The sequence below is a fragment of the Tamandua tetradactyla genome, chromosome 15 (assembly GCF_023851605.1).
Source record: "Tamandua tetradactyla isolate mTamTet1 chromosome 15, mTamTet1.pri, whole genome shotgun sequence".
In the NCBI taxonomy this organism is placed as follows: domain Eukaryota; kingdom Metazoa; phylum Chordata; class Mammalia; order Pilosa; family Myrmecophagidae; genus Tamandua; species Tamandua tetradactyla.
In genome coordinates this window covers 74,216,653-74,230,503 of record NC_135341.1, presented here as the reverse complement: position 1 = coordinate 74,230,503, position 13,851 = coordinate 74,216,653, and the positions used below count along the sequence as shown (strand labels likewise).

The 13,851-nt window shown below is 33.7% G+C and overlaps 1 protein-coding gene across 1 annotated transcript in view; it reads left to right on the top strand.

Annotated features, from left to right (window-relative positions):
• PIK3R4 (phosphoinositide-3-kinase regulatory subunit 4) overlaps nucleotides 1-13,851 on the top strand; it is a 147,660-nt gene that overhangs the window by 23,267 nt on the left and 110,542 nt on the right. Inside the window, exon 6 of the mRNA XM_077130095.1 lies at nucleotides 768-989. Within this exon, the coding sequence (XP_076986210.1) occupies nucleotides 768-989 (222 nt within the window). The remainder of the gene's footprint in view (nucleotides 1-767; nucleotides 990-13,851) is intronic.

Genomic DNA, 13,851 nt, shown 5'->3' with positions numbered 1-13,851 from the left:
TGGTCAGGGTTCCTCTTTCATCTGGAAGGGCGCATGGCGAACACGGCGTCATCTGCTAACTTCTTCTCCTGGCTTCCTGTTTCATGAAACTTCCCAGGAGACATTTTCCTTCTTCATCTCCAAAGGTTGCTGCTTCTCGTAGCTATGTCGTTCTGCTCTCTCTGAATCACTGTCATTCTCCAAAATGTTTCCTCTTTTATAGGACTTCAGAAGCTAATCAAGACTCACCCGAATGGGTGGAGACATGTCATCACCTAATTCAATTTAACAACCACTCTTGATTAAATCATATCTCCAGGGAGATGATCTAATTACAGATTCAAACATACAGTATTGAATAAGGATTATTCTGCCTTTACAAAATGAGATTTTGATTAAAACATGGCTTTTCTAGGGAACATACATCCTTTCAGATCAGCACATACCATCCTCTGGACCCTAAAAAAGACATGTTTTCCCCATATATAAAATACACTAATTTCATAACAATATCAGAAAACTTTGAAGCATTTCTGTAACAATCAAATGCACATACTGTTGGCTCATGCCCACAGCAACAGAACTAGGCACCTTTACCTGGCCTAGTTGACACCTGAACCTGACTACCACACTGTCTATCCTTCAGAACTTCGTATAGTGGAAAAACTTAGTGATTATAGACTTTCTGTGGTGGCTTCTGTAATCATTTTATTCATTTGAAGAGTATGAAAGAAAACTGGGTCTATAGGTATGGCAACAATTTTTATCTTACCTTTATTTTTTTTCAGAACTCCAAGCTTTACATGAAATGGTCCAGCAAAAAGTTGTGACTTTGCTAAGTGACCCTGAAAATATTGTGAAACAAACCTTGATGGAAAATGGAATAACACGGCTTTGTGTATTCTTTGGACGTCAGAAAGCCAATGATGTCTTGTTGTCCCACATGATCACTTTCCTAAATGATAAGAATGATTGGCATCTGCGTGGAGCTTTTTTTGATAGTATAGTTGGTATGTTTTTGGTTTGTTTTAAAATTCATCTTTAATATTCATGTACTTCTATGTAATCTGGAGGATAGGTGGTAATTACTACCAAGTTTTATTAACAATGAAATGAATACCTAGTGTTTTTGCTGTCTTCATGCTGCTTTTGGATGATATAATACTTAGCTGAGCAAGGGATTGGCTAAGTGAACTTCATCTATATGAAGGAATATTATATTATGTGGTCATTAAAAAGTATATCTTAAAAGAATATTAATGACCTGAGAAAGTATCATGACATATTATAATTGAAAAGTAGGTTGTAATTCTACTTATATTATCATTCTAGTTGTGTAAAGGTAACAGCAAAAATCATACGTTTTTTAAAAAAAGACTATAATGTACTAAAATGTTAATAGTGGTTGTCTCTGGGCTGGGATTTGAGTGCTTGCTTTATTTATATTGTTCATGTTTGTCAAATTTTCTACGATGAACATGTATCACTTTTAGAATAAAAAGTAACAGTTAAATATAATCATTGTTGAAAATCAGCTTAATTAGAAAGAAAATTATGTTTATAAAGTTTTTGTGCAAACTGAAAATAGACAAAAAATTAAGCACCTTTGTTGGGTTTTTTTTTTCTGGTGTACTTTGATTTCTTGCTTTTCAGATTTATCTAAAGATAGAATCTTATATGTATTTGCTTGACTCCTATTATATTTAGATTCAGAATTAGAAACAAAGTGAACTTTGCTTAGGTTGTCACATTTGATACAGGATTTAGTATTTTTCTCTTTTGAATATTAACTGATTCCTTTACTCTCAAATGTACTGGTCTTTTTAATTATGATACTATTTATGATTTAATTATGAAAAATAGGCTAAAACCTTGTTGTTATGATTACCTAACCCTGTTATCACTAACCTTTTTTATTTCGTTTTGCATGTAACAGCTTGTCTGTTATTGTAAAATATTTAAAGACTAATTTTTTTTTATACATTGGAAAGCTTGACTGATATTCAGACTTTTTTATGAGATAGTAGGAAGCTGTAAGGCTTACATTTGATTCCAGATAATGTAGGAAAGTAACTGTTGTGAGGTTTGCATTGATATTTTTTTCTTAAGCAAACAGGAAAGAAATGCATAAGGCAAAAATATTAGGATTTCTGCAAATGCTGTCCTGTAATGTTTTAGAGAAAAGTGTACTTTCTACTTGTTAAAATCTTTGAAATGCCTGCTGTTCTTGCTTTGTTACTACTAGAGATTATTCAGTTTACCTCCTCTTTTCAGATATATTTACTTTTTAAAATTTTTTTGTGTTAGTTTCTTGAAGTGTCTCATTTCTACATCTTAGACTCTTAATTCCATTTCTGAATGCAGGATACTTTGCTTCTTTTGTCTTTTCTTTTTTTTCTTACTTCTTCCAAATAATCTTATTTTTAATATTTCTTTTTTGGGAAAAGATGGCTCTCAGAACTTCCTGCATCTATTTGGTCAATTCATGTGTTTTTAAAAACATGTCTTTACATTGGATCTTTTTTCATTTTAAAATAATTTTTTATAAAAGTAATACATGCTTGCTGTAGCAAATTTGGAAAATACATAATTCAAGAAGTAAACAAATCATCTATAATCTTACATCCCATGTGCAACTTCTGTTAATGCCTTGGGGTTTTTTCTTTTAGGTCTTCACCTTCTGTTTCCTTCACATCTATCCCATTGTATTATATATACTAAGAGGCACTGCTGTGTAGTGCTTAAGAGCAGGCAACATGGGCCAAACTTTGGGTTCAGGTTCCGACTTTGTCACTTTCTAGCTGTGGTTTTTGGGAAAAGTCATTTAATCTCTTCTGTTTTAGTTTCCTTATCTGTACATTGGGGTTAATATTAGTATTTACCTGATTGGATTGTTTTGAGGATAAATTGAATTAACATATGTAATCCTGCCTGGCACATAATGTATGTTACATATATATTACTTCTTAGTTATTTATTTTTAATTTTTAGAATTTATTATTTTTAAAAATTGTTTTATACACGCACCCAACAGTCCATCCAAAGTGTGTGATCATTGGCTCTTGGGATAATCACAGTTGAGCATTCATCACCACAATCGATTTGAGATCATTCTCATTGTTCCAAAAAGAAAAATCTCATACACCTTTTACTCTCTCCTATTGACATTTAGCATTGGTATAGTACCTTTGTTATGCTTGGTGAAAGAATATTACAATATTACTGTTAACTATGTATACATAGTCCGTAGTTTATATTAGTTGTATTTTTTTCCCTATACCACCTATATTAGTTTGTTAAGCTGCCAGAATGCAATATACCAGAAATGGAATGACTTTTAAAAAGGGAATTTAATAAGTTAATAGTTTACTGTTCTATGGCTGAGAAATGTCCAAATTAAGGCACCAGCAAGAGGTTACCTTTACTCAAGTTAGGCCGATGTCATCTGGAACACCACTGTCAGCTGGGAAGGCTCATTGGCTGGCATCTGCTGGTCCTTGTTCCTGGTTCCATTACTACCAGTTTTTGTTGCCAGTGGTTTGCTCTCTAAGGGTCTTTGGGCTGTCACTAAGCTCCTCACTAAGACACAACTCTGGATTCTGGCTTGCTTAGCATCTCATGGGAAGGCACATGGTGATATTCTGCTGGGCTCTGCTGTTTCTAGCCATCTACTCTCTCTGTCAGCACTCCAAGCATCTCCAAACGTCCATGTCTCTGTCAGCTCTGAAGCAACTGTTTTCCAGGCATCTGCGTCTGAGGTTTCTTTGAAATGTTTCCCCTTTTAAAGGACTCTAGTAAACTAATCAACACCACTTTGGATGGATGGAGTTACATCTCCCTCTAACCAAAAGGTCATACCTACAATTGGGTACCCCACATCTTTGCAGAGATAATCTAATAAAAAAGCCACAATCAAACTGGGAGTGCCACATCCTCGTGGAGATAATCAAATAAAAAGGGTTTCCATTCTACAACTTTGAGTTGAGATTAAAGAACATGGCTTTTCTGGGGTATACAACACTTTCAAACTACCAGAAAAACCCTCTTAACACTTCCTAATAGTGACTTACATTTGTTCTAGTTCATGTATGAACATTGTTATGTTTGTACGATTAACCACAGTCATCATCTACTACAAGAGTCACTCTGTTATACAGTCCTATGTTTTATACTGTAGTGTTCTTTCTAGTGACAAAGAGGATCCTAAACTTCCCCTTCCAACCATAATTACACCCATAACTTGGTGCTGTCACTTATACTTACAGTAATGTGCTACTGTCACCTCTATTTCCAAACATTTACAGTCAATCTTGTTACAAATTCTGTACAAATTGTACATCAGCTCCCTATTCTCCCTCATTCTATTTGCTGGTAACATATACTCTAGATTGTAACTCCAAGAGTTTGCTCATTATGATTAGTTCATATTAGTGAGACTATGCAATATTTGTCCTTTTCTGTTTGGCATATTTCACCCAAAAAATGTTTGCAAGGTTTATTCATGTTGTTGCATGCATCAGACTTCATTCCTTCTTAACAGCTACATAATATTCCATTGTATGTATAGACCACATTTTGTTTATCTGTTTGTTTGTTGATGGACACTTGGGTTGTTTCTATCTTTCAGCAATTGTGAATAATGCCACTATGAACATCTGTGTGAAAATGTCTATCTGTAATACTGCTTTCAGTTCTTCTGAGTATATACCTGGAGAGATTGCCAGATCATATAACAATTCTATACTTAGCTTCCTGAGGACTGCCAAACTTCTTTCCCAGTGGCTGGACCATTCTGCATTCCCACCAGTAATGCATAAGTGTTCTTTTATCTCCATATCCTTTCCCACACTTGTAGTTTTCTGTTTGTTTAATAGTGACTGCTCTAGTAGGCGTGAAATGATGCTCTTTGTGGTTTTGATTTTCATTTCCCTAATATTTAGTGAAGATGAGCATTTCTTCATGTGCTTTTTAGCTATTTGTATTTCCTCTTTGGAACAACTATTCATGTCGTTTGTCCGTTTTTAAATTGGGTTGGCTCTCTTTATTGTTGACTAGTATTTGATTTCTTTATATATTCTGGATAGTAGATCCTTATTGAATATGTGGTTTCCAAATATATTTTCCCATTGAGTAGGTTGCCTTTTATCTTTTTGACAAACTCCTTTGAAACACAGAAGTATTCAGTTTTGAGGAGGTCACATTTATCTATTTTTTTCTTTTGTTGCTTGTGCTTTGGGTGTCAAGTGTTACAAACTACTGCCTACCGCAAAATCTTGAAGATGCTTTCATACATTTTCTTCTAAGAGTTTTATGGTCCTGTCTTTTATATTTAAGTCTTTGACCCATCATGAGTTAATCTTTTTTTTAAAACTTTTAAAATTGTGTAATGTATATACAAAGTAAAGTAAGAAAAAAGCAATAGTTTTCAAAGCACTCTTCAACAAATAATTACAGGACAGATACCAGAGTTTGTTGTGGGCTACCATACCATCATCTCAGATTTTTCTTTCTCACTGCTCTAGAACATTGGAGGCTAGAAAGAATATATATATATATATTCTTAAATATATATATATATAAATATATATAAAATATATATATATTTTATCCTCACTTTTTTTGTAAAAACATATATACAAAAAAGCAATAAATTTCAAAGCATGACACAACAATCAGTTGTAGAACAGATTTCAGAGTTTGATATGGGGTTACAATTCCACAATTTTAGGTTTCTACTCCTAACTGCTTTAAGATACTGGAGACTAAAAGAAATATCAGTATAATGAGTCAGCAGTCATGCTCATTTGTTAAACCCTACATTCCCTGTATAACTCCACTATCACCTTTGATCTTTCTCCCACTCTTTAGGGTTATTTGGGCTATGCCCATTTTACCTTGTTTGTGTCAGAAGGGCTGTCAGTAATAAAGAGTAGGGAGATGAAACTAGCTGATTTTCTGGAGAGGCTAGCCCCTCTAGGTTTCTTTCATTTCTGGAAAGTTACCCTAGTGCATGGAACTTTAGTAGAATCTTATATTATTGCCCTAGGTGTTCTTTAGAATTGGCTGGAATGGTTTTGGTTGGAGTTGGCAAGTTATGATGGGTAACAATGTCTAGTTGAAGTTTGCCTAAGCAACCTCCAGAGTAGTCTCTCCACTGTGTTTGAACTCTCTCAGCCACTGATACCTTACTCGTTACACTTCTTTTCCCCATTTTGGTCAGGATAGCACTGTTGATCCCTGTGATACCAGGACCAGACTCCTCTGGAGTCATCTCTCACACCATCAGGGAGACTTTCATCCCTGGATGTTATGTCCCACGTAGGAGGGTGGGTAATGATTCCACTTGCAGCGTTGGGCTTAGAGAAAGTGAGGCTACATCTGAGTAACAAAAGAGGTCCTCCACAGGTGACTCTTAGGGCACACCTATAGTTAGACTAAGCTTTTCCTCTACATATGTAAGCTTCACAAGAGCAAGCTGTGAATTAATCTTTGTGTAAGGTGTGAGAAAGAGGTCCTCTTTCATTTTTTTTTAATATGGATTTCCAAGTCTCAGCACCATTTGTTGAAGAGACTGTTATGTCCCATTTGAGTAGACTTGGCAGCTGAATCGAAGATCAGTTGTCTGTAAATGTGTGGGTCAGTTTCTGAACTGTCAATTCAGTTCCATTGATGAATATGTCTGTCCTTTTGACAGTACCATGGTGTTTTTACTACAGTTTTTAAACTGTAAAATATGGTTTACAGTTAGAATTGTGAGTCCTCCAAATTTTCTTTCTCAAGAAAGAGAAAGAAAAGTTGAATATTTGGGGTCCCTTACAGTGTAAATTTGATAATTTTCTTTTACTATTTCCGCAAAGTAGGCTGTTGGAATTTTGACTGGGATTGTTGAATATAAATCAGTTTGGGTGGAATTGACATTTTAATTATATTTAGTCTTCCAATTCATGAATACAGAATGTCCTTCTGTTTATTTAGGTCTTCTTTAATTTCTTTTAGCAGTGTTTTGTAGTTTTCTATGTATAAGTCCTTTACATACTTGGTTGAATTTATTCCTTGTTATTTGATTCTTTTAGTTATTATTGTAAATGCAACTTTTTTGCTTGATTTCCTCATGACTAGTTTATAGAACTACTACTGATTTTTGTGTGTTGATTTTGTATCCCACCGGTTTTCTGAACTCATATATTGGTTCTAGTAGCTTTGTTGTAGATTTTTCGAGACTTTCTAAATACAGGGTCATGTCATCCGCAAATGGTGAATGTTTTACTTGTTCCTTTGTGATTTGGATGCCTTCAATTTCTTTTTTTTTGCCTAACTGCTCTAGTTAGAGCTTCTGACACAATGTTGAATAACTGTGGTGACAGTGAGTATCCTTATCTTGTTCCTGATCTTAGAGGTAAAGTTTTCAGTCTTTCAGCATTGAGTAGGGTGCTAGCTGTGGATTCTTCGTATATGCCTATTATCATGTTGCGAAAGTTTCCCTTTTTCCTGTCTTTCAAAGAGTTTTTATCAAGAAAGGATGCTGGCCATTGTCAAATGCCTTTGCACCGGATGATAAAGTCATGTGGTTTTTGCCTTTGATTTGTTAATGTGGTATATCACATGAATTGATTTTCTTGTGTTGAACCGCCCACGCATACCTGGGGTCAAACCCACTTGATCCATGGTATATGATTCTTTTAATGTGCTGTTGGATTCGATTTGCAGTTATTTTGTTGAAGATTTTTGCATCTATATTCCTTAGAGAGATTGGTCTATAATTTTCCTTTCTTTGTAGTGTCATTTTGTGGCTTTATTATTAGGGTGATGTTGGCTTCATAGAATGAGTTAGTTTTCCCTCCTCTTCAGTTTTTTTGGAAGAGTTTGAGCAGGATTGGTATTAATTCTTGGAATTGTTGGGAGAATTTACTTGTGAAGCCATTTGATTCTAGTCTTCTCTTGTTGGGAAGTTTTGATGACTGTTTAATCTCTTTACTTGTGATTGATTTGTTAAGGTCTTCTATTTTTTCTTGAGTTGTATAGGTTGTTTGTGTGTTTCTAGGAATTTATCCTTTTTATCTAGGTTATTTAATTTGTTGGCATACATTGTTCATAGTATCCTCTTATGATTCCTTTTATTTCTGTGGGGTCAGTAATAGTGCCCCCCCCAATGTATGTTTTTATTTATTTGTATCTTCTCTTTTTTTCTTTGCCAGTGTACCTACGTGTATGTCAATTTTACTGACTTTCTGAAAGAACCAATCCTTGGGTTTGTTGTTTTTCTCTTGTTATTTTATTCTCAATTTCACTTATTTCTGCTCCAATCTTTGCTATTTCTTTCCTTCTCTTTGCTTTGTGGTTGGTTTCCTCTTCTTTTTCTAGTTCCTGCAGGTGTGCAATTATGTCTTTGATTTCATTCTTTTTTTTAATGTAGGCATTTAGGGCTATCTAATATTCTCTCAGCAGTGCCTTCTCTGCATCCTGTAAGTTTTGATGTTATGTTCTCATTGGAAGTCGTTTTGAATTATTTACTGATTTCTGTTGAAATTTCTTTTTTGGCCCACCAGAGTGCTCTTTAACTTCCATATGTTTGTGAATTTTCCAGTCCTCCACCTATTACTGAATTTGTTTGCATTCCATTGTGATCAGAATCAGAGAAAGTTCTTTATATAATTTTAATCTTTTAAAATTTATTGTAACCTCTTTTGTGTCTCAATATTTGGTCTGTCCTGGGGAATGATTTATGAGCACTTGAAAAGAGTGTATATTCTGCTGTTTTGGGGTACAAAGTTCAGTAAATGTCTGTTAAGTTTAGTTCATTTTTCATATTATTCAATGAAGTAATTGAATAGTTTCTCTGTTTCCATATTGATCCTCTGCCTAGTGTGGTATGTTGAAGTCTCCCAGTATTATCTAGATGTCTGTTAATCCCTTTAGTTTTGCCAGTATTTACCTCATGTACTTTGGGGCATCTTGGTTAGGTGCATAGATATTTATGATTGTTATTTCTTCTTGGTAGATTTCCCCTTTTATCCATACATAGTGCTCTTTTTTTGTCCTTAATAGTTTTGCATTTAAAATCTGTTTTGCACAATATTAGTATAGCTACCCAACTATTATCTGGTTACCATTTATATAGAATATCTTTTTCTGAACTTTCACTTTCAACCTATTTGTGAAGTTGGGTTTAAGGTGGGTCTCTTGTAGACACCTTATAGATGGATCGTATTTTTCTACCCATTCTGCCAGTCTGTGTCTTTTGATTGGGAAGTTTAATCCATTAGCATTCAGTGTTATTACTGTAAAGGGAGTCCTTACTTTGACCATTGTATTGTTTGGCTTTTATTTTCAAATCTATTTTTTCCTTTTTTTTTTTTTACACTGTTAGTTACCTTTACTGATATTCTTCATTTACAGTTTGCTGTAAGCTTCTCTATCCTGTGTTTTCCTTTCAACCTTTAGCCTACCATTCAGTATGTCTTGTAGTGTAGGTCTCTTGTTAATGCACTCTCTGTTTCTGTTTATCTGTGAATATTTTAATCTTTCCTTCTTTTTTTTTTTTGGCATGGACAGGCACTGGGAATTGAATTTCCCTCATTTTTGAAGGATGGTTTTGCCAGATAAAGAATTCTTGCCTGGCAGTTTTCTCTTTCGATACCTTAAGTATATCACATCACTGCCTTCTTTCATCTATGGATTTTTTTTTATTATTAATTAAAAATTTTTTTTAAAAATACCAAAAAACACCAAACAAAGGAAAACATTCTTAACTTTTGATCATTCCGTTCTACATATATAATCCATAATTCACAATATTATCACATAGTTGCATATTAACCACCATGATCATCTCCCAGAACATTTGCATCCATCCAGAAAAAGAAAAAGAAAACAGAAAAAAATTCACACACACCACACCCCCACCCCTCCCCCTCACCGATCACCAGCATCCGAATCCAAATCTATTTAACATTTGTTCCCCCATCACTCATTTTTATAACATATGCTTTACTCATCTGTTGACAAGGTAGTTAAAAGCAGCATCAGCATTATGGATTTTGATGAGAAATTGGAACTTAGTCTTATTGAGCATTCCTTGTGTGTGATGAATTGCTTTTCTCTTGCTGCTTTCAGTATTGTTTCCTTGTTATTGGCATTTGACATTCTGATTACAGTGTGTCTTAGAGTAGGTCTGTTTGAATTTTGTTTGAAATATATTGGAGTAAGTTGTGATTCCCTCTATTCTCAGAGAAATCTGCCTTTCAGTAAGCTGTTCTCTATGGCCCTGAGAAGTTACCATGTATCTCAATCATTTGGGGATAATCGTACTTCTAATTCCAGCCAGGGAGTGGCTCCTAAGGCAGCCTGCAGCACTGGTGGAGAAGCACCATGCATGGAGAGATCTACTCACAGATCTTCACTGTTGTTTATCAGACTCTTCCTCCCCTTTTCCTTGGATGATGTCTAGGGTTCTTCTGGTCTCAGGTTCCCAAACAGTTGTTTCAGTTTCTGGTATTTTTTAGGTGCCCTGGAGGACGAACTGAATCTTGGTGCTCCCTACTGTGCTGTCTTAGAAAAAAAGAAAAAAAAAGTAAAATAAACCAAAAAACTATGTCCTTTCTTTTTTTTTTTTTTTTACCTCAGATGCAGCTTCATTCAGTGTTTTAACATAATTACATTACATTTAGGTAGTATTATGCTGTCCATTTCTGAGTTTTTGTATCCAGTCTTGTTGCACAGTCTGTATCCCTTCAGCTCCAATTACCCATTCTATGTCCTTTCTTAACCTTATTTTTTTATTATTATTTTTTTAAACCTTATTTTTATTTTATCATTTTCTTAAACCTTATTCTGGTAACATATATTGTAAGCTTTTTATTGAGCCATTAAAAATTCTCTGAAACCTAATATAATAGTTCCATATTATTCCATTGTGTAATTTTATCAAATTTATTTAACCCTTCCTTTTGGTATTTTTTAAATTTACATTCTTTTTTACAGCGTATATTATACAGACAATCTTTTTACATAAATATTTGTTCCTGATTATTTTCTCAGGATAGAAATATAAAATTTTAAACCAAGTTAAGAATATGAATATATTCTAAAAGTCTTAACACATTTTATAAACTTTGCAAAAACATTATATTATTATTTACTCTTATCAGCATTGCTTTACAGTGCCGCACACCCTTGCCATCATAAAATAGACTTTACTTACTATTTGCCTTTTGGTAGGGTAAAATGATAATTTGTTTTGATGTCTATTTTCTCGCTTACCAGTTAAGTTGAAAAGAACATTCTCATGTTGATTAGTTATTCCTATTTCTTATTCTGTGAATTTTTTTATTCATTATTTAGGACCATTTTTTTCGGAAGTGGGTATTTTTATTTTCTTGTTGATTTTTTTTTTGAGCCTTTTATATATTAATAATTGTTACCAGACAAAGACCGTGGACTCTTTTGCCTGACACACTCAATAACCAATTCCTGAGATGCCAGGGTTTCAAAGAGAGAAACAGTTTATTACTAGGTGTGTGGTAGGAGAGCAGATGGCCTAGTGGCCCACAATCTGTCTCCCTGAACTGCAGCAGTTATTAGAGAAAAGATGTGCAGGGTTTAGGATAATGAGCACAGAGGCCCCAGATGATGTAATTTGAAGTGATCTAATTATTGAGTGGGCGCACACTGATTACATGCTTAGTCACAGAATGTGTGTAAGAAAATGGCAGAATGAGGTGTAGGTAACTTGTAGGTTAAAGTCTAAGCTACTGTGCATGTCAGGTGGACTCTTTTGGTTAGATACAGTTTCAGTTATCAAGATCACTTTGGACTTGGGGTAGGTTAGTTTCGGGCTAACCTGAGACCCTTCATTTATAAACATTAGCGGCTGCGTTTAGTGATTTCTGGACTCTAAAGTTGAAAAACTGGATAACTGGGTACAAATGAAGATTAGTCACAAGGTTTTTACAGTCACCTGGGCAGAAGATAAGAGCTATACAATCATTATCAGAGATCAGGGCAGCTGGATTACAGTTTAGAGATTTCAGGAATTTCCCTCTGTCTACTCTAGTATCTCTTAAACTCCGATTTTTTGATTACAGAACCATCAAATAACTGTGTTTTCTATGGCACATACTTTTCCTGAGTTGTTCTTTGACTTCGTTTTTAATGCATTTTAAGCAATTTTTATATAATCAGTTGATTTGAGCTTTTGTTTTTAAAAAAAGTCTTTTTTCCATTCTAGAAATTAGGTTAATTATCTGTTGTGTGCATGTCTTTTCTTTTTAATGTTTATTTTTATACTGAAGTGTTTAATTGATTTTTATTTTGGGGTATGATGTGAAGTGACATTTTTTTTTCTTCAGAAAAAAAGCCAGTTTTCTCACACTGCTGAAAATTTCATTTTTTCCCTATTGATTTGTGAAATTTTCTTTATCAACTGTAGCATGCTTGATATTTATTAGGATCAGTTTTTCCTGGGGATAGCTGTTCTAATCTGTTGCTTTCTCTATTCTTGTATTCATTTTCTACTCTTTATTGTTATACGCATATTATATTTTAATTCTCTTATATTTAAAATCAACTTTATCTGGTAGGGTAGATTCCTCAGATATCACTCCCTTTTTTTAAATCTTTTTAGTTAATTGTACATTTTAGTGTGTAAAATTGATAACTGTAATCCTCTGTAATTTTATGTAGTATTTTTCCTTTTATTAAAGAAAAAACTAGAATTATTTTTTTAATTATAGGGGAAACATGCTTTTGTAAACTAGTACCCTCTTGGTTTGTGTTTTTGTTTTGGTGTCCCCAAGTGATTATTGCCATATATCTAAACAATATTTTCATGCTACTATTTTTCAAATTACCAACTTCATACTTTATCTGTTGACTTCTTTCTAACTAGATGATTTTTCTTGCTCATACCATACCTGTATTCTTCCCTCTCAGTTTTTGAGATGTAGAGCACTCTATTTTAGTACTTATTATATTTAGTACTTATACTTATTTAGTATTTGTTTGCTGTTTTTTTATAATTGAACTATTTGTTATTGACTGAATTTTGATTTGTGCTTCAAGGAAATTAGTGCCCCTTTCTCTCTCTCTCTCACTTGTATTTCTGTTAGTTGATAATTCAACTACTTCATTGTCAGAGGTGCTAATGTGTACATTCCTGTTCTGTAATAATAATGAATTCTTCTGTTCTTTGTGTAGATTGATTCTGAAAGTTCAAAACAAAATTAACATGATTATAGTGTATTTTATTGACTGTAGAGCCAGTGGTTTGTACTATAATTATATTTCCTTTGCCACAGTTCCAATATCATGACCCCCTCTACCACTCTATGAGAATGTTTATAGTATCTCTAATACATGGATCTCTAAAGTATGGATCTCTTTTTCTTTCCTCTAACAAATTTTAAAAACATAGCACATTTTAATTTATATCATAGTTAGACCATGACTTTCTTGAACAATTTTTTGTTTGTTCTTGAGTTTCAGATTTTTTTTCCTTTTGTAAAAGTAATACGGTTTCTTCACCATATCTTTAATATCTATTCTTTCTTACCAGTTTAATTTGTTACTTGGCTATTCCATCTTTTTTCTTGATGACATTCTTGCAGTTTTTTGGCTTTTAGTCCTAATTTGGGCTGATTGATCTCTGATCTTTGTTAATGATAATTTTCTTTTCCCCTTCAAACTCCTGGGTTAACTCTACTGTTTTGTACATTCTGTATCTTCCTCTTATTTTTCTAGAAACATCCTCAAGAAATTTTCTTAGCTAGAATACTTGGGAGGTAAACCTCTATAGTCCTTGCATGTCTAGAAATGAATTTTTTTGTTTTAATGTTTAATTTACAGTTTGACCAGATATGGAATTTCTTTCATAAC